The sequence below is a fragment of the Perissodus microlepis genome, chromosome 7, assembly GCF_051167445.1.
Source record: "Perissodus microlepis isolate ML-2025 ecotype Zambia chromosome 7, ASM5116744v1, whole genome shotgun sequence".
In the NCBI taxonomy this organism is placed as follows: Eukaryota; Metazoa; Chordata; class Actinopteri; order Cichliformes; family Cichlidae; genus Perissodus; species Perissodus microlepis.
In genome coordinates, this window is record NC_140467.1 from 35,875,577 (window position 1) to 35,897,066 (window position 21,490).

A 21,490-nucleotide genomic window follows, 5' to 3' on the forward strand; every position below is an offset into this window, starting at 1 on the left:
CTCCATGGACAGGAATCACTACATAAGAGATGATTGATGAGAAGTTGTGTTGAGTGACCCAAAATAATGCTGAAAAATTAGTTTTCAGGAACAAAAATAAACATTACAATTTGTGTCCATAAATGTTAATCAATAAAATAGAGAACAACTTAGAGGTGACTATTTCATGAAGTGTTGTGAAACTGTGTTGCATATGTACCATCTGCAATAGTGCAGCTGGTGTTAGTTTAAATTTATGAGGTAGTGTTTGTGTCATCATGTCAAATTTGTAAACTGCTGGGGGAAAGAGCTTTACTTTGCTAAAGAGAAATGATACGGGATAGTACTGGGGTGGGGGATCTACTTTTATTGAGACATGCGACTGCATTAATATATTTGAAACCAAGTATGATCACAAGCAAGTAAAATTAACCAAAAAAGAAAAGAAACCAGTAGGTTTTGAAGAACAGTAGATAAAGATCAACTACACCCATCAAATTAAGCATGGACAGAAAACGATAAGGATCAGTTTCCACTGCAATCCCCCTCTCTCTGGTTTAATGCCCTTCTGCTCTTTGGTCCACAGTTAAAATTAAGTGATGCAAATGAGAAAAGAAGGCCACAGCCAGCTCATTTGACTTAGTGGAAAAAAGAATCATACTGCTAGCTTCACTGAAGATTTCCACTGTTCCACAAAAGTTATGTAAAAGACAGGAAACACTGGGTGAGGACCAGTGGTCCTTTTTTTTTTTTTTTTTTTTTTTTTTTTTTTTTGCTTTCCATTGTTATCCTAGAAGTAAATTTGGTTAACTCTGTGTCTTTGATTTTTAGTCTTTCAGTTTACATTTGTGGCTGCATGTGTTAGGTTTGGTGCATTCCACTTCAACCTGCATTTTTATTCATTCTAATCGTTACTTCACTATTAGTTTTCTAATATGCAAATATTACTTTGCTGTATTTATATGCATATGGTTCTCTGTAATTAAGAGTATTAAGAATGATCAATTATTAGAAGACCCGAAAACTTTATACTATTGTTTTAATGTGCACAGAAAAAAACAAGGGATGGTACATGAAAATATGAAAGCGTTATTTGTGCCTCCATCATCCCATTCTGGACATCTGGCAGCTCAGCCCTTAGAGGTTTAGTAGGTTATATGCCTGCACACATAACCCTGCCACTGCAATCACAACTAATCCTTTTCAAATCGCTTCAAAATCCCATAAACATTATTGTAAAGATGCATTGAGGGGCTAAAGACGGCAGGTCGACTTATGAACCAAAATCGAGCAGCACGTGGTTCTTCACCATAAGTAATGTCTGGAGGTTTTTGGAAATGGCTGCTGTTATCAGACATTTTTGGTTTATTTTGTATCTTAATACCCATCTGCCCGAGTCCCATTTTTCCTTTGTTTTGTTTTTTTGGGTTTGTTTTTTTTGTTTGTTCACCAGCTGTTAAGATTTGTGATGCAGCTGTCAAGGCTTATGCTTCATGATTATGTAAAAGTTGCAATCCAATAAAAATGTATTTGTCACTGCTAATAAAACAGAGGTGCCAGTCTTTAGTATCCCATTTTTCATTGATTTAACTTTGAAGCGTTCTAACTAAAATGATAAGGTTTTTACAAATATATTTTTCTATAACTGAACTGTTATGCATCAGGTTTATCAGTTGTGAACTTAGCAAAACTATTAACTATGACACAATAATTTGAATGAAGCTGAAAAATATAAATAGTGTAAAGTTGATTTCTTCACATAGTTCTTCTGTTTTGATCAAACTGCACAAGGGTTCCTAAAACAAGATGATGTGTTTGTAGTCTTCATTTGTTGCACGTTGCACCAACTTATGACTTACTTGCAGTGTTGGGCAAGTTACTTTGAATAAGTAATTAATTATAGTTACTAGTTACTTCTTCAAAAATGTAACTGAGTTACAAGACTCTAAAAGTAATTAATTACTTGAAAAGTAACTATTGCGTTACTTGGTCATTTTTTGCTACTTTTGATTTTACCTCTCCATTTCGCCTTTAAAAACTATTTACTGCCTTGTTTGGTATCATTCTTTTCAGCACAATCTCATGTGTCTGAATTTACAGTTATGTTTTCATTCTGACATATTGTATTAACACAATTGATCTAAAATCAGACAAAAAACATAAAATCCGAGTAGAAAAAGTTATATTTTTTTACTGTAACAACCACAAACATGTTTATTGAATCATATTTCATAACTTTAAATGCAAATATAAATTGTCAATTTTAAAATCATATGCACAAGTTTTGCAAACAAAGTTATTTGCAGCCATTTACCTTTTTTAAAATAACTATTTCAAACTATTTACATAACAATCAGCTGTTCCGCATTAAAGTAGATGCCACACAAATTATTTGTGCCACTCCCAAAAAATAATTTCTGTCCACTATAAAGGAGAACATCACAGCCTGATACCTGCAGGTCTGACAGCAGCAGGTGTATCACTCCTTTTTCTACCCGGAGACAGCAGTCGCCTCATTGTTCTGACACACAACACCAAACTATCCACAACACTACACACTAACTACACAAGACAACACATTAACTACACACTACAAACAGGCTAACCATCACAAATCTCTCACATCTCAAAACTCGCTCTCTCTCTTTTCTGCTGTCTCTCTCCCCCTCTCTCTCGCCGTCACTCCTAACCCCCCCCCCCTTCTTCCTAAACAACCAAATATCATGTTGCCATATCATTTTTTGATTGGTCAACATGGTACATTTTTCCACCAAAACGAACAGGATGTTTTTTTTTTTTTTGTTTGTTTGTTTGGGTTTTTTTTTCTCATAAGCAGAGAGTGCTTGCTAGTGCTGTCCTTAGACTGTAAAACATTGTGAAACTATTCAGGAAAAAACACGCGTATATATTGTTTATCATGACTATTGTTTTACGTGGCCTATCAACACAATTTAAAAACTGGTATATATCACCTTGTTGCTTTGTCATCTTGAAGTGGTCATGTGATTGGCTTACCACGACTACTTTACTCTTCCTCAGTGAAACAGCAGCACTCATGCGATTGTTTTGCCGCCTAGCTCCAGGTGTTTTGCCAAAAAGTGATCAACTGCCAGAAAGTGATTGCCGTCCGCGGGAGCGCGCGCAGCTGCCTCAAGCTGTAGGGCCCAGATTACTTACAGCTACTTCAGTGCAACTGATATAAGATGCGGTAAACCGAAGACAGGTTCAACCGTCTGAATGTTGAAAAATAGTAACGCGACCGCGCCGCATTTTCTTGTTAGTAATGGTAACGGCGTTGTAACGATAGGAATAGTAATTAGTTAGATTACTCGTTACTGAAAAAAGTAACGCCGTTAGTAACGCCGTTACTTGTAGCGTCGTTATTCCCATCACTGCTTACTTGTCTGCATAATGAGCAATTTGGTATTCTCAAGTAACATGAGATAATTACTTTATGCACATCTGTGTTTGTATTTTAGACTTGTCTTTTAAAAATAATTTTAAAAAACCAAACTCTTTTGATTCAACATTGTATTACCATCATTTGACTTACATTGGAGTAGTATATCTCTTTGCTACAGTACATGATATACATATTGGAAGTTTTGTGGATGTTAATCAAATGTCAGATGTATTCATTAAAGACAATAAGTTTGAAATAATTTATTTAAATAATTTAAAATTCTATTTACACTGTGCTTTTAAACTGTGTTTTAGGTACATAAACACTGGAAAGGGTTAATTTTAGGTCTTTGGTAGGTGAGACCCCTCAGGGGCCTAAGATTTACCTATGTGTCAGTTTTAGTTACGTATTATAGTACGATGTTTATTCTTAAGTTAGTGCAAATTAAATTTATGTAATTGAGCTAATCTTTGTTTTTGTGTGTGTGTGTGTCTGTGTGTTTCTGTGTGCTGTGCAGTGAAGAAAGCCAAACTCCAGGGACCACCAGGTAAGAACTTTCTTTATTCACAAACTTTATTCCCATTCTCAGGCCATTTTACCTTACATTTTACTAATGTTCATTGTTCACAGCTGGTGAGAGATTTGTATGCTGTGAAACTTGTGGGATTTTTGATTATGTTTATTGGTGTTTGTTTGTTTGTTTGTTTGTTTGTTTGTTTGTTTGTTTGTAAAAACAAGAATGTCTGAACTGTCATCCATGTTGAACTGTAAATTAACTCAGTTATCCAGTTACCCAATGAGGATGTCCAGAATTCTACGCATTTTGATCAAAACACCACTACTTCTGTGAGGTTGCTTTGTGTAGACCTTGTTAAAAAAATGCCATGTGTACTAATTGTCTGATATAGGTTAATCTCTTAAATTCTGGCAAGTCACTACAGGCGCTAGGGTTGATTTTGCGTTACGCAATCCTGGGTCTTTCAGTGTCATGCCATGCAGGTGGACATAGATCAGTGTCCAAATCCCCAGACTCTCCAACTAGGCAAATCCCTCTGGTGTTCAGGCTCTTGTCTACCTTTAAGCCCTGTGACATTTCTGGCAAGAGCAGAGAGGAGCACTAATACAAAGTCAACTTAGCTTTGAATTTGCCATTGATATTTTACTCATTTGATGCCAAAATGACTTCTGTAAAGTTTTTTCTAACCCTTTTTGTAAAATTTCTGATCCCTTACAAAATGTGAATTTAAAAAGAAGTATTTTGTAAATCATTAACATCCTAAAGTTAATAAAAAATTAAAAAAATTAATGGAGGGGTAGCATAAGAGTGGAAAAGTTGTTAATACTAAATACCTGTGATACATCTCACAACTAGTTATGTTCATAAGCAACACATAATGGATGTGAATGGGTATCAGAAAACCATTCCGAAAAAGGCTGAACCTTTTAGAAACAGAGAAAACTGGAAAAGTGTTCATTATTCTGCATAGGACAATAGTTCGGGGATTTAAGAATGACTCAGTGTGACATTAAAATAACTTGGGATTTCATCATCAGTACATAATGTCATTGAAAGATTCTAGGAAACAATACAGTATTAGTTTTTGGCTTTGTGTTCAAGCCCAAAAATCATTACCGAGTGGCCATAATCTTCTGGTCCTCAGACACTGCTACAATTTATAAAAAGAAGTGATTATCTAGAGGAAGTAACTACATGGACTCGGGACCACTTCAGAAAACTTCTGTCAATTAATGCTATGGTGCATTCACAAATGTAGTTTAAAAACCATCAACAAGGAAGTAAAATATACAAATCAGATCCCAAAACACTCTGTCCCAGTACTGGTTTAAGATCCACTGAGATGGAAAACTGTCATGTGGGTTGACCAGTCCAAGATTGAAATTCTTCCTTGAAATCTTGGACACTGTGCTCTCCAGGCTATTGATAATGGGGACATCAGTGCACAGCTGAAAAGCTAGCATTTGCCTTCCAGACAGTGTCTTCACTTTCTAAGGCTGTGAGTTCAGTTTTTCTAGCCAGCATCAAGTGACTGAAGTTGATGCTTTTTTTAAGTTTTTTGTTGTATTGTCAGTTTTCAAAGGGCTTTGTAGCATTGAAACTTTAAAGGGATTGTAAGACTTTGCTTGGCTGTCTATGACCTCCTCCCTCTTCCGGGTCATACGACATGTGACACCTGTCTCAGAGCAAACATTAGGTGAATTTCACTTTAGCCAGGCATCTCTCTGAAACAAAATGTAAACACTAGTCACTTTTGTTGTTGGTGGGGTTTTTTTTAGAGGGCAAAGACGGAAACGAAGGCCTGCGAGAGAGTTCTTAGCTAAGAAACAAAAATAACCAAATAATAAGTTTAGCATTTTCACGTGTTTAAAGATGTCCCTTGTAATGTGTTATGGTGTTAAAGATTTTGTCAAAAAAGTGTATCAAGAGTAGCTTTTAAAAAAAATGTCATCAAAGTAAAATTTCCAACTAATCTAAATGAGCTGTTTTCCTTAGGACTTGTGAAGTGATATCAGCTCAATAAACTGATGTGTGAGCTTATGAGTAAAGGTGTTTTAGAAAACAGACTTTGAAAATATACAAATAATGAACTAATGTATTTTATTTTATTTTTTTCAGCAAATTTGGTTAAACATAGCCAATGCTGTTTTGCTGTCCTACTTTTTTGGCACCGTAAAGTGTGGCCATGAGCCAATGAGCATGAAATATTTTGTTATGCTGCAAATGCAATGGTTTGTGCTTCAAAACTGCATACCATGATGTGTTGAGCTGCAAATTGTAAGATCAGATTTCTGCATTTTTTTTATGATTATTGCACCATTTTACTTTGCATTTTTGTGTGAATAGCAATAAGGGATAGATTCTGAAAGAACAGGAAGGAATAAGTAATTACTGAACATATTACTTACCAGTTTTCTTACCTCATGATAATTGTACTTGCATAGGGTGACATGTGACTTATTGGAAGAGGCCTCAAAGTTTACATAAGGCTGGCCTGGGATTGATGTTTGTATTGTGTCTACACCACACCTGCGCTTGGATGGCTTTTAGGCCTTATTTTGGCACATTTACACAAAGTGTTTTGAGAGAATACTGTAAAACAGAAGGTGACGTTGTTTGAACTAGTTAGCAGTCTATCTATCTATCTATCCACTGTCTTATTATCCACTGATTTGCAGATAATAGCTGTGTGCTGCTAGATGTGTGCTTGCAGAGTCTCTGCTTGGAATAAAATGGGGAATATATCATTTTAATCACAAGCTTCTCTTTTAACTAAGTAAAAAATAGACTTTCAGGTAATATAATTGCTTGAGAACACTATTTTTGCAAAACTAACTTACACATGAAGATATTCAAGCAATGGTAGGAAAGTCCTCTGATAAATGTATGTTTTGTGTTGCATGCAATATTGATAAGTCGCCTGATGTTGAAATGCCAGTCTTCCAGCTGCCTGCATTTTCCTGACTAATTTATTACTAAGAAAACTCATCACTAATCAATAATGAATGAAGACGTTTGACTGAGGGTTTACGGTGATTCTCAGAACATCACATGATCATTCGATTTTTTTTTTTCTGCTTAAGAGCACATTGACTGGCGTGCCTTCACTGTTTTACTCTGTGTGTGTGTGTGTGTGTGTGCGTGTGTGTGTGTGTGTGTGTGTGTGTGTGTGTGTGTGTGTGTGTGTGTGTGTGTGTGTACACATAAGCATGTTTAAATTTGCACCAACATGGTCAACAGGTCATGTTTCTTTACATGTAAGTAACAGTTTGGGTTAGGCAACTTGACTCAATCAACACTGCAGTTTCTTTCTGCAATGGGCCTACAGAATGCATAATCTTATGCATTAATCTTATTAAAAATTTCATTCTTTTACAGTATCTGGAAATTCTCATTAAATGTGCACACTGATGGTTAAAACTGGTGTAAAGATTCTTGAAGCAGACACTGATTTTAAGATTTTAAAATCAGTGATTTTAAGAAGATTTTTAGAATTGGATAAATATAATGTCTCATAAACACATTGAAAAACAAGCAAACTTGATATGAAACTGTCTTAAGCAGTATATTTGGCTAGTGACTAATATGTGTCTTTTCTTTACTGCACTTCCCATGTCTTAATAGCCTGTAAGTACATATAAGACATATATTTGCAATAATTTAAAGATGATTTATCTAACTATTGTGCTGAGATTACTGTAGAGATATCCATAATTTCTTTTTAAATAATTGCATATTGACTGAAATGTTGGTTTCCATTAGATTTTTGTGATCCTCATACTATACAGTAACCATATAAAACATATCTCTTATGTAGGGTAAGGCACTGATGTGCAGGTGGATACCTTGCTTCTGAATACAATAAAGATCTCTAATGGAGTTAGCAAGAAAAAAAAAAGGAAAAAAAACACTTTTCAGCATACTGGATTTTGAAATCTGTGTGGAGTTAAATCTATATTTACCAAGCTGCTTGTCATAACAAGTTACAAAGAAAGACACTGTAGACATAAAATGTGACCACTTAGGAAACGTACCTTCGGTTTTATCTTGAGCATTTGTGTTTGCTAAACTTTGTTTTTCTCATATAGCAGTTATAGCCCAGTTATTGCCTAGCAGATTTGACCGGTGACAAATAAGTTTGTCTTTTCTTTATTGCACTTCCCATTACTTACGTACGTACTTACGCTTACATGCACTATCATATATTTGCACTAAGCTAATTATTACATGTGTATGATGTGTTTTATAATAGTGGTATATTGACTGAAATTTCAGTTTTCATTTAATGTTTGTTGTCCTCAAACTATACAATACAAACATAAGACTAGTCCGTTATATTGGTGAGACATTGCTATGCAGGTGGATACTTTTTTTTCCCTCTTTTTTTCCCTCCAGTCAGTTATTACTTCTTCCTCCTCAACGGTGTCAGCCGTATCAAGGAAAACGCCTGGTGTAAAGGTCCGGCAACCACTAAGTGGCTCTTATCTAATCCATACATCCTCTTGCCTTATCTCGTCTCTGCTATTCATGGGAGCTGGCCCAAGTGTGGCACAAGGCATGGAATATCTAATTAGGGAAAAGCTTCAGCATCCCCGAGGCAACTTTAATACTGTGTGTGTTCTGTTGCTACTGTTTTCACAGGACTCTAATTAGGTCTGTGTCCTGTCAGTCCTGGTTCGCGGTCTCAGTGTCACTTCAGGGATTCTGTGCTTTCAGTACACTGTTTCAGTTTGCAGTCTTAAGTATCTATTTATGTTCTGTGTCAGTTGTATGAATCCACCTGTGTCAACTGCTGGCAGTCCTATTATGCCAAGGAGTTGATTTTACTTATCTGGCTGCTAAATGCTAGTGTAGGGTAAATGTTTCGGTTTGTTGCTGGAGGAACCAGGGTAATCTTTGTTTAGTGTGGTCATGTGACTGGTCTATACAGGAACAGCTGATCTCTTGCTTTTGTTTCCCATAGACCAAAGAGGGTCATTTGTGTGTGTTTGTACTGCCTGCTTGCACTGTTGGCTGTCCATATCAGGGAGCCACCATTCAGAAAATCAGAAACTCAGAACCATAAACGTGCTGTCAGTTTATGGAAAACATATTCATATTAATATAGTTGTATATTTTTTGCTAAAAACTTCAAGATGATATCCATCCAGCCGTATGTTGTTAAATTTTAATATAATTTTCTGCTTGATAGTCTTAGCATTTATACCTTGCTACTTGTGCTACTCTAATTGACGTGGGGAAACATTGTTTATACGAAGGTGTCCTTTTAATATCTTGAATCAGATGATTGTGAGCTATTCCCTGAGTAGTATTCCATGACATATGATAAAGTATATTTTATTTATCAGTCAGAAACAGACATCCTTTTTCCTTTCCCTTTCAGTCCTCCTCCCACTCAGCTTTTGTGTCCATGTGGGGGGGTTGAGTTGTAGCGAGGACCACCAGTTGTGCAGGACTGGTAACTACATGAGGAAAAATGAGCACATCAACAGGCACGTGTTGATGCCCCCAACCCCACAGTAGGAAATGAAAAGCTGGTAGTTTTAGCACGGGTTGCCTAATCCCTCATCCATCCACCCTCCCCTTCAGCACTGACCGCTGAAGCATACAGTTGTTGAGAATCGGCTGTCCAGCACTACTGGCGGAAGGAAGTTGACTGAGATAACTGGGTGTGAAAGTTGTATACACACACACACAGACATTTGAGTCAATGTTTCAGTGGTTTTCACAGGCAGTAGACTCCTAGCAGGGCTCAATTTTTGTGTGTAGGTCACACAGTCAATGGTTGCGTCAAATGTTAAAAATGCAACTAAACCAACTATATTCTATGTATTGATGATATTAGGGCTGACAGAGACCTTTTCTGTAATAGTAACAGGTCAGTAGTGACTTCAGCTTTATTACATCATGAGCAGGCATGCTTCCTTTACAACGTGCATTTTTTAGAGGACAAGCGTATTTTAAAAAACAGCTGCACTTCATAGTGGACTGGAGACGTACCATGTATTTGTGCATCCTGTAGTACTATGTGCTGTGAGGGTTTGGCTCTCATTGGAGATTAACAGGGTTGATTTGCTGGCCTGGCCTGGGTTTGGCTTGATATAGTCGGGGGAGGAGACTTATCTGCTTTTACTCTCACTGATAGTCCTGATGTCTTTTTTTTCCTCCTACAGAAAACAGAGGTAGAGCTGGCATGGTAGTTCAAACATCACCTCTGTTGTTCTATCTAATAGTAGACTGTCCAGAGTCTTACTATGCTATGTGTCTTCATTACTGCTTAATGAATCCCATATATTCCTGTTAACTCATGCGTAACGCTCGCTCTCCTCCATATGCTCTCAATGCATTGCTGCCTCCTCATTATAATTACATCGTAATCTGCCTTTTCCTCTGTTTCAGATAAGTTCAACACCTATGTGACGCTGAAGGTGCAAAATGTTAAAAGCACAACTATCACTGTGCGTGGGGACCAGCCCTGCTGGGAGCAAGATTTCATGTTGTAAGTCAATCTGAAATACAGAAGCAAATACAGAAACACACCATTTATCATGGGGAACAAAATCAAACATTAATACATAAAAAACCACACACTCTGCAACTCTGGGATAGAAACAACACATCCACACTTTTATCTCTCCAAGCTACTCATCCAAATGCTTAAATGCTACAGTTTTTCATCTACTCCATTCAGTTTAAGACAGTATATCGTAAAACAGCTGTTGGTCATTTCCTCCTTATAATTTATTGATTTAATTTCCCCATTTTCCTTTCCCAGCGAAATGTATCTATGGTGACACAAAAGGCAACACTTTGTTGCATGCGCACCATTGTTTGTCTTTTGTGAACTCCCTCTTTTGGGACAGTGTTTGTTTTTCCAGGTCCCCTTCCTCCAACTGTCCATTCATGCTTTGTCACTAGGTGTAATTCCAGGTTATTCATCAGGCTTTCCAGCAAATTCTGAGCACCATCTGTTACAGCAACCCAGCTTAAATTTAAGCAGAAAATGGGAACTTTACAATTTCAAACTTTGTATCTTAGTACCTACCATGCAATTATTTTATTTTTTTTAGGATTTTTATGTTATATTTTAAATATATTGTCTAAAAACATCATCTGAACAAAACAAATGAGAAAGTAGTGGTTGTCTCAGTTTTGGAAAATAATAACTGCAATTGTTCATTCAGTTGCACCTTCTCTTAATTTAACAAGTCAAAAACATTTTTTTACATTTTCTTATGTTTTGTTTTTGGTTTTTGGTTTTTTTGGCCTTTTAGCACCTGACTATCAGATTTGTTAAGGTCAGTAACATTACTCCATATAGGCTATGGGCCTGCATGCGCCAAGACAATAGCCCATGAAATATAAAATGACACCATCACTAGTCTAAACTTTGATAAAAGGCAGATTAGATGTGTTTTTGTGTTGTTTATGCCAAATTCTGACCCTGCAGCATTTTTCCAATTTTCCATTGTACAGTTTCGCTGAGTCTGTGCAAATTTGAGCTTCAGTTTGCTGTTATCAGCTGACAAAAGTGGCATCAAAAGTGGTCTTCTACTGCTGTAGGTCATCTGTTCCTAGGTTCAATGTTTGGCCTTTTTTAACCTTCCCATCAACTCAGCGCAGCCCATTATCCTCTGACCTCCGGCATCAAAAAAGCATTTTCACCAAGAGAACAGCCACTCACTGGATATCTTCTCTTATTTTTTTGGACCATTCTCTGTAAGCTCTAGAGATTGTTATGCAAGAAAATCTCAGTAGATCAGCAGTTTGTGGACAGTAAAAATCACGCCACGTTCAGTGTCACTTTTTATAATGCAATATTTATTTGCTTTTAGAACAAAGGGAAACTGTCTTATACAGCACACCACAAACATACAATATATTTGGTTTCCCGAGAACATTACCCCAAACCCTAAGTCCCTTTGTGACTGACTGATTAGAAGTTTACTTTAATGAGCAGTCAAGGAATTGTACCTAATAAGTAGCCGGTGAATGTGTATTCATATAAGGAAAAACAGTACTGTACGAATTTAAATTGAATTAGGTTGGACTACATGGTTGTAAATCAGTCTACACAAAGTGGTTGGAAAGTGATTTAAAGAAATAAACGATGATGCTTGTATTTGTATTTGAAAATAGATTGCAATTTATTAACAATTTTGGCTTTACCACTTTATTTTGCATGTTTAAAAAAGACATGGATAATGCAAAACATTAAAATAAAAGGTGGCACAACTGGAAAGATAATCTAAACAGCAACATGAACAACAATAAATCTCCCGGTTAAAATTAGCCCCAGTTAAATACCTTGCTATATGTATTTATTCTCTTTTTCAATGAGCAAATGATTTAGGAGGCCTTTATCTCTGCACCTGAGCTCTCTGGACCCCACCACCCTCACCCCCACCCTTGCTCTTTTTTTAATTATCTTTTCTCTGATCTTGTTTTTGTTTGGTCCGTCAGTAATTGTAAAGTGGCACAGATGAGAATATGCAAATGCCCTTGGTGTGTGGCTGCTTTTAAAATTCATGTGCCATTTTAATACTGTCATCAAGCTGTTTTTGAGCCCTTTGAATAGCATGTTGAATGACAAAACAAGGCTGGAAATGATTATGACAGCTAATACAGGACAAAATGAGGAAGTAGCTTTTGTAGCTAAAGCAATGGTAGCTCCTGATAGCAATCCTTTAGAAATTTCTGGTTTAATTTTTGTGCTTTTTTTTTTTCATTTTAAAAATTTCTTATAACGAAGTTACATTACAACACAGTTATTGTTTCATTCTTTTATTCAGTGACATTTTATCATCATCATCATTTGTTACTTAAATTTCCACAGTGAGATCAACCGGCTGGACCTCGGCCTCATTGTTGAGGTGTGGAACAAAGGTCTCATCTGGGACACCATGGTGGGGACTGCATGGATTCCATTAAAAAGTATCCGACAATCAGAGGAGGTCAGAACTTACACCCACACAAAAAGTCAAGTACAAGTGAATTTTAGTCCAAACGTTTGAGGTGGAAAAAAGCCACTTGAAATCCATCCATTAGAAGTAACAAGATACAGCATTTAACTTCATCAATCAATAGATGTTAAATTAGTAAAATTAACAAAAGACAAAACAAAAGTTTGTATCTTTACATAAATATTGCTCAGTCTTTCTGCATTTTTCCCTAGAAAGAGATATGTAAGTAATTCCAGTTGGCACATCAAAGATGTGAAATGATGATCTCATAAAAGGGACGCTTTGAATTTTTAGTCGTACTAAAAATTCAAATGCTACAATAAGTCGTACTAAAAATTCAAATGCTACAATAAGTAAATGCAAGCACCTGTGTGTTGGCTATATTCTGTTCATAAATTACTTGTTAGTTTAAAAAGTAATGTAATACTGGATTCCTAAACCTAAGGTAAAGTAATATAGAAATTTCAAGTATAAAGGCAGTTTCAAATAAAATAAACATTTGAAAATGATGAATATGTTAAATATGTTACACAATGATTACAGTTCCAGGATGATTGGAAATCAAAAAGTTAAAAATTTATTTTTTACATACAAAAAAGTAGTTTATACAAAAATGTTTCTTGTTTGACCCACATAATACTAAGAAAATGAACTTTGAATTTTTCACTAGATTGAACATACTTTATTATAAATGCTGCTTGGCTTCACTATTTGAGCTACAAATAGTAAAAACGCAGGCAATAAAACTGCCTTAAATCCATATTAAAAGAATCAGTGGCATAGCATAAACTGAAGAATACATGCAAAGGCATTGTCTGTGTAAATAAATGAATGTGTTTAATTTAATTTAATTTCAGGAGGGCTCAGGTGAGTGGCTTTTCCTGGATGCAGAGGTCCTGATGAAAGCTGATGAGATATATGGCACGAAGAACCCAACGCCTCATCGAGTCCTGCTGGATACTCGTTTCGAACTGCCTTTTGGTGAGATTAAAGCTGAAACCATTTTAGCTGCACAATAGACTTCCAGAGTCTAAGACATACAGTTGTTCAGTTGATTGAACCACACTTGTAAATACCGTTAAAGCTCTTATGTAAGATGTTTTGTAATAGATACATTAGTGATTCTGGTTGCCTTAGGGTGAATCAAACCTTGATCTGGAGAGTTACTCAAAGGTCACAAATGTTTCCTGCTGAAATGTCAGGAACCAAAAAAAAAGTGTCGAGCCTGGAGCAGTGTGTAACATCATAGCCTGGTATCCACTGGTCTTGTGCAGACATATGGTACCTAGTAGTAATTTCTTTTGAACAGAAAATCTAATGGCTAAACAGCTGAGTCCACAATTGTTGAACGAAGATTCATAATTTTTGCATAGTTTTGCACCACTACAGTGGATTTTAAATCAAATAATCATTGAATTTAAGACTTTCAACATTAACTCAATGATATTTACAAAAAAAATTATGAACTGTTTAGGAATCACATTAATTTTTAAATAAAGTCCCCTATTTTCAGAACAACCTGGTTTACACAAGATAAATATAAGGTCACATCATAACATTCTCCCTTTGTGCGGAGCCAAGCAGGATTTTATGGCTAGAAGCAGTCCAGATATTTGTCTTAGATATTTGCCTGACGGTGTAATATCTCAAAGGCACCCGTATCTGGTGCCTTTGAGAATGAGACGCCTGTTTCTGTCCTGCATAAGCTGAGGTCACTAATTCAACAATAGCAGACCTTCCTTTATTAATTTAGGTTCCGTAAATATAATTTTGTCTTTGCCAGGTTGTCCTGTTGTGGCCAACAGGATTTAGGAACCATTAGAAATATCCAAAAGCATTTCTAACATGAGAAAGAGGAATATATGACTTGGGTCCATTAGCCACTTAATCAGTGTTTTCTAGAATGATCCATGTCAGAATATGAATACAGATTTCATTAAAGGTGCATTTATTTATTTGGCTACATAGGGGCAGAAAATCTGGTAGAGTGGTAGATCACAGACTCTGTGTAAAAGATAGACAGCCACTATAATTCCAGCTACTGATTTCTGGACTAGCCAGAGGTTGACAAGAGTGTTAAGTTCTTAGAATCGGTTGATGCTGATAATGTTGGAATTTCCCTTACCTTTATTTGCTCTCAAAGGTACCAACACAACAAGGTCCACATCAGTTTACACACATACTGGATTAAAAATCAGTGGCACCAGGTCTTATGACTTAAGAAATGTAGAAAATTTGGTTCGAATCACTGTCAGCATTAGTGGGTATGTTTAGAAAATCGATTTCCCGATTCAAATCGATTTTAGTTTGAATAATTTTGCTGTTTTGCTTCCACCACAATAAAATCACACTTCCTGCACAGCTCTTTCTCTCTCTCAGTGTACTTCAAGAACAGTTTCCCATGTCAAATCTGTGTTTTAGATCTCTGCATTATTCGCTTGCTTAGTACTCACCAGTCTACCGTTGTGTTCAGCGCTATCGCCATCACTGCTTTTCTTTTTTTTTTTTTCCAAAAATGACCTCTGACAAGAAAGCCTCATTTCTGCTGTTCAATATCAAAGAAATTTAAACCTTTACAAATTATGCCAAATTGCAAAACGCTTAGCTGTGTCTCTAATAAAAACCTTTGTAACTTCGCTCTGCTTCACCTCAGCAGCATCAGGTCATGTTCATATGTTGATTTATGGTTTTCTTCAGTTTTTGATCTACTGTAGAATATTTTTAAGGTGGTTATCTGCTATAAAAAGCCAGGAAAATCTCCTTCACGTTTTTCTGCATTTTATCCTCAGTTACTTTGACACAAAGGAATCTGCTGTGATGATTAAACCTCTAATGAAGTCTCACAAGTTTCAGCTTTGTTTTTATACATAGATGTAAATTATGGATATGTACTGATAATTGATCAGAATTATAATACTTCCGATTGTCTGAGTCAAAATCGAATCGAATTGGGACTTTGTGAATCGGAACTTAATCGATTATAAAAATCGAAATCGATACCCCGCCCTAGTCAGTATGTCCAGGGGATATCAGGAAAGAGCTGGAACAGTGAGTGTCTGCAGCCATCTATAAAACATGGTGGAGGATCTGTAATTTTTGAAGCTACATCTCAGGCAGTGCTATTGGAGATCTGTTGTAAAGTGATGAAATTTTAAATTCAGAAAAGGGCGATCAGATATTGATTCACTGTATAATAACATCTGGAAAGAATCTAATTGGTAGTGGCTTCGTTTTATAGCATTAAAATGATCCCAAATACACTGGCATGGCAGTTAAAGCATAGCTGGGTAAAAAAAAAGAAATACACACTATAGAATGCTAGTCAGGCATCAACAGGCCTTAACATTATTGAAGAGGTATGGGATCAAAGAACTGTCCAAAAAGCTACCATCATCCAAAGAAGAGCTTTAGATGTCCTTCAGGATGTCTGGGGAACAATTCCTGAATGCTACTTAAAGAAAGTACAAGAAAGATTGCCTAAGAAAGTCCAGGCTGTGTAAAAGGATAAAGGTAGTCAAGACAATATTGACTTTTAAGCTCATTACATTTAGAAACTCTGTTTCTGTCTTGTATACTGTATTTCATTTATGTTTCCACATATTTCAATAAATGGTTGCACCTTTATATAATTTTTCTCAGCAAAATGAGGAAATGAGGGTTGACTCAAGACTACAATACTGTAGATGAAATATGAACTGTAGTTCAGCTTGGTGTTTGCGGTCATCTATAAATAAAGACTAAATATCCTGACATTTGGTGCTTGCTAGGAATCAAAAACAGCTGAATTTACCTGATACTGGCAAGTTTTTCAATATTAAAGTTTAATTCACATTTAAAAGTATTAGTTAATTAGTTATTGTATGGTGAAGTGTTCTTTGTGCTCCCACCACCTTTTTGTACTTGACCACTACACTGTTTTAGTACTGCACTGCATGTAACGCTTAAGCCTTGTGATCAAAAGGCATCAGAGTTGAAGCAGAGTGTCCACTGTGTGGGAGAGAGCCTCTTCCTCTGTATTAAGAGGAGCCCTTTTAAGGTTGCAGGAGCCCATCGTGACTCTGCGCTTCCAAAGCCATTCATTAAAGCCGTGGGTTTGTGGTGTCTTTGAAGCCCTAGCCTTTGTGTTGTGTGTGGCCTTTAATGTGCATCTGTCTACAGTGCAGTGCAGATCCCCCTTTCAAGTACGACTAGTCTACCAGACATCATATCAAACAGTAAATGTAGAGTAATTATTTTGTATTTTTCACTTGATTTTTTTGTGTATTTGAAATTCAGTGTTGTATTATAATTTTTCAGGAAACCTGTAACTTGCCACACTGTACACTTGACGTTTATTTTGTATGTTACTGCTAACTTACTATTTTCTTCATTTCCAAACAGCTCATAAAAAATTAAACAGACATAAAATGTATTATGACAGCATACTGGGAAATGAAGCTTGAAGTTTATATTTGCTGCATGCATATTTTTGTACCAGATATCCCGGATGATGAGGCACAGTATTGGACTGGCAAACTGGAGCGCATCAACAGAATGGGAATCCATGATGAGGTAAAATACAGTTTTTACCAGAAAGTTTTAATATAAAATGAAGTTTATTATTCCAGTCAATAAAGAATGCTATTATATACACATTTTACACTCTCTGTCCTCTCTAGTACTCTCTTCAGGAAGATGTTCAGAGTCACCCATTGCCATTTGCAGCTTCCCAGTGCTGTGAGTACCTGAATGTGTTGTACTTTTAACCTCTAGATGGAGCCAGTTTTCTATCTTTCTGGATCTCAGACTCATTTGTCTTGTTACTTCTATTTTATTCTTTTTCTTTTAAATCTCTTGTGACAATTTATGTGTTTGTTTGCCACTTATGGGGCTCCCTCATTGTCCAGTTATTACAACACAGGAGCACTTAATTCTTCTTTGTTTACACAATCCCCGACTCCTCTGACTTGCCTCTCACTTGTTACATCTGCACTTTTACCAGGCAACTATTTCGGATGGGCTGATTCACTGAGTATGTAACACACTTTGATGAAATTCTCCCCCTTGGCCAATCCTCATTCCCCTTCTGCATGTCATAAAGCCCCATGTCCCCCTTGTAACACGTAATCCATAAGGTTCCCATTCAATTAATTCACATTACTTAATCTTATTTTTCTTTCCTCACTGCATTCATTGATTACCTTTTGACATTTTCTCCCATCATGCTCTTGCTGTTTTCTTGTTTTCTACAATATATCCTGTGCTGATGTTAGAATGTTTTTTTTACAACACATATATAATTTATTATTATCTTCTGATACATAACAAACATTGCTAGAAGTCTGACTAACAATGGAAGCCCCTATTACGTGTTTAATGTAGGGAATTGCAGTTCCTTAACAGAGATGACAGGTGGCAGTCTTTGCTAAATATTTATGAATTACTTCTTATGACTTTATCACTTTGATATAACCCCAGCCTAGCTATCCCCCTAGCCAATACTAGCCTTATGGTTAGCTTTTGGAAGACGTTGTCTTTGAACTGGTAAGGTCCGTTTCAAGAAGTGGTGTATTTTGGTGCTTTCCTATATGAAGTTATAAAAATTATTATGAAGCTGTGTGGGGTGAACACCTACAAACTGTCTTCTTCTCTGTAATTCAACACAAGGTTGCCCCTTTGTAAAATGATTATTTTATGTTTTTGTGTATAAATATAGAGGCTTAACTGGGCTAACAAGAAATAAAGTTCACAATCTTTACTTTTCTTATAGAAAATTATTCTGTAGATGAATCTATGGGATCATACAGCTAGAGAGGTGAAGAACAGCTCTTTGCCTTACATTTAGCACAAGTGCTTGCGTGTACAGCACTTTATTTTCTTAGTGGGGCAACAAACAGTGCAAGCAGTGATGTAATGGTTTGATATATTCATGACTATGACTACATGTGCACAGGTGGGAGTAAGTAAAGCCACATGAGGCAAATTGTTTTGTTAGAAACTTTGTCTTGTGTTGCACTGTAACCCTGTTAGTGATAACCAATTATTTTAGTATGTTATAAACAAAAATCAGCATCACAAAAAAATAATATTTTTGCTATAAGAGCAAGGGGAAGTCTGCATTTACCTGAAAATAATAAGAGCGATCCTGACGAAATCTGTTTTTATCCTGCATGGAAATCTCCTCATTCAGAAGATTCTCTTGCCTTCTTAATTGAGAATGACTGTACCAGAGTGCAGTGCCATCCTGTGGGTCTGTCCACTCCGTTTACTTCGAATAAATCATTTTCAAATAACCCCAGGGTTGTACACAATTAGCTCTTATAATTCTACAAACCTATTGCTAGTCAGTTAGTCAGCTTTATTTTTTGCTAGGATCCAGAATTACAGAATACTCTTTTCTTTCTTGTTTAGTAAAAGTTGCATCTTATATTTTGTTCTTGAAATACTTACATCAATTGCACAATTTTTATGACATTTTATGATGTGAAATCTATTAAAACATAATCGGAATGATTCTGTCATATCAGGGCCAGTAACATTTATTAAATGTTTAGCTCTGTGTCCATTTGTTGCTTTCCTGTCCTACTCAGACGTGTCTAGAAACTGCCATATTTTGCAATTTGTATTCAACATTTTGCTTTTTTTGCAGAAGACCTGTACTGCTTTGCACTTGACCCATAGCTTTTAGAAAATTTTAAATGTTTGCATTTTTAACTTTTCCCCTAGCATCAGGTAACTGTGGTTTGTTTATTTTTTCAGCTTTTTGCATTTTTATATTTAATAAAAATTCAAACAAGAATACATACACTTCTTTTACATTAATAATCAGCAAGGTTTGATAGAAAATTGAAGCCATCTTACTAAACGTACTTGATTCCACAATTTTACAATCTGTCAGGATGGGGTGTTTAGAGCTTGTCTTTTTACCTGCTGCAGCCTTGGATGACCAGGACAGTGCTGTAGATGACCGGGATAGCGATTACCGCAGTGAGACCAGTAACAGTTTGCCTCCACGTTACCACACAACTGCTCAGCCCAACTCGTCTATGCACCAGTACCCGATGGGGCCTCGGCCACAGCATCGCCCGGATGGCTGCACAGACTCTGTCCACAGTTTTGACCTGGACTACAGGGACCCAAGAGGAAGCAGGTAGACAGGGTCGGCCAGGGATACCTTCACTCACTCATGCACTCCTGATCAGACACTCTTTATCCTTACAGTGTAGCCTGATGGTTCTTGCTTCCGCTGCAGCAGTTAGTTTTGATAGGTTGCTTTATTGTGTACTGCTGCCGTCTAATGCAAAGTAATATAATCACGGCGGTAATGGCTGTATTTGCCAATTTTTTTTTTCTCCCACTCACTTTTTACACAAATAGTGCAAAACTTAAGAAGTGCTTTTCAATAATGTAACTGAAAATGAGTCGTCTATTCATTATGACCTCAAAAATAACCAGAGTTAAATCAACATCAATGAAATTATAAAGGTAAATCATGCAAATGTAATTGGTATCATAATGACATCACTTGTGCCTCCGTTAATTAGGGTTTAAAACCTAGTCAGAAGTGTTTACTTTAGATAAGATTGTTTCACAGAGAAAGAATTGGTAATTACCTCTTAATTAATTTTGTCATGAATAGTTTACCTGATCATAAGCCCATGTTTTTGTCTTCCGTACATCAGGAAGAATATCAGGATTATTTGTTTACTTTTGGCCAATTGGCCAAAATAAAGTGTTTATATGATGATTGTTACTAATATACAAAAATAATATATTATTTTTTGTTGTTGTTATTATGGTCACTACAACACCACTAAAATGCTGTCAGGAAGTATTTGGTCCAGAAAACAAATATTCTTGGTTCATGGACTTTAATCTTGTGCGCTTGCCGTAGCATGCATGCGCACCAGTGAGACTGCTACAAATCTGCCTGTGTTGACTGATAGGGAGTTGATCCGGATAATTCTACATCAGAAAAAAAATGTGATTACAGTCACAGAAAAAAAAAAAACCTTCATTGTTCATGTTTCTTTTTGTCTTGAGGGTGTGTTGGGTTGTTTAAAGTTTCTGTTAGTTTGAAATGCTCTGGGTATATCAAAGAGGAAATCCCTCTTTCACACCTCTGGAGGAAATAGGTCAGTGACAGACAAATGCCTTTCAGTTGTAACATAAAAACCTCTACCATGAATGCCATATGGTGGTGATTTTGCAGACATTTCCTGTTAAGACTTTTACAGACAGACTGTGGAAGTGCTGATAAGCATGTTTGTTGCAGTGGGGATTTACAACAATCTAAATTCAGTGAGGCACGTGCAAACACGGAGCTATATGCACACAATCTCACACTTGCAAACAAAGAGTTTTATTACCCCTGTCAATTGTATGAAATGTGTAACATGTTGTGTTCTAGTCTTTTGGTATGCCTTCTGGGCAGTTTAGTTAAGATCATCAAAAACTGCAAAAAATGTTTATTAAAGAATGCAATGTTACATATTGCTTATCATATATATTATAGATCAGGTCATCATTACGAAAAGATTTATTTAGATTTGTTTCTGTCATAATTTACTGTGTGGCTTAACTTGTGTTTTTGTTTGCATTTTTTCTTTTTGTATGCCTCTTTTCCATCCCTTTATCCATTCCCACACC

General features: G+C 36.3%; 1 protein-coding gene across 8 annotated transcripts in view; it reads left to right on the forward strand.

Moving 5' to 3' along the window:
• Positions 1–21,490, forward strand: part of unc13bb (unc-13 homolog Bb (C. elegans)) — a 65,821-nt gene that overhangs the window by 5,389 nt on the left and 38,942 nt on the right. For all 8 annotated transcript variants that reach the window (XR_014800768.1, XM_084934816.1, XM_084934822.1 and 5 more), the window contains exons 2-9: positions 3,900–3,929; positions 10,299–10,398; positions 12,736–12,853; positions 13,720–13,843; positions 17,340–17,413; positions 17,521–17,578; positions 17,844–17,873; positions 19,778–19,991. Coding sequence is in view for 7 of the 8 variants with exons in the window: in XM_084934816.1 (XP_084790942.1) it covers positions 3,900–3,929; positions 10,299–10,398; positions 12,736–12,853; positions 13,720–13,843; positions 17,340–17,413; positions 17,521–17,578; positions 17,844–17,873; positions 19,778–19,991 (748 nt within the window). In the remaining variant the exon portion in view is untranslated. The remainder of the gene's footprint in view (positions 1–3,899; positions 3,930–10,298; positions 10,399–12,735; positions 12,854–13,719; positions 13,844–17,339; positions 17,414–17,520; positions 17,579–17,843; positions 17,874–19,777; positions 19,992–21,490) is intronic.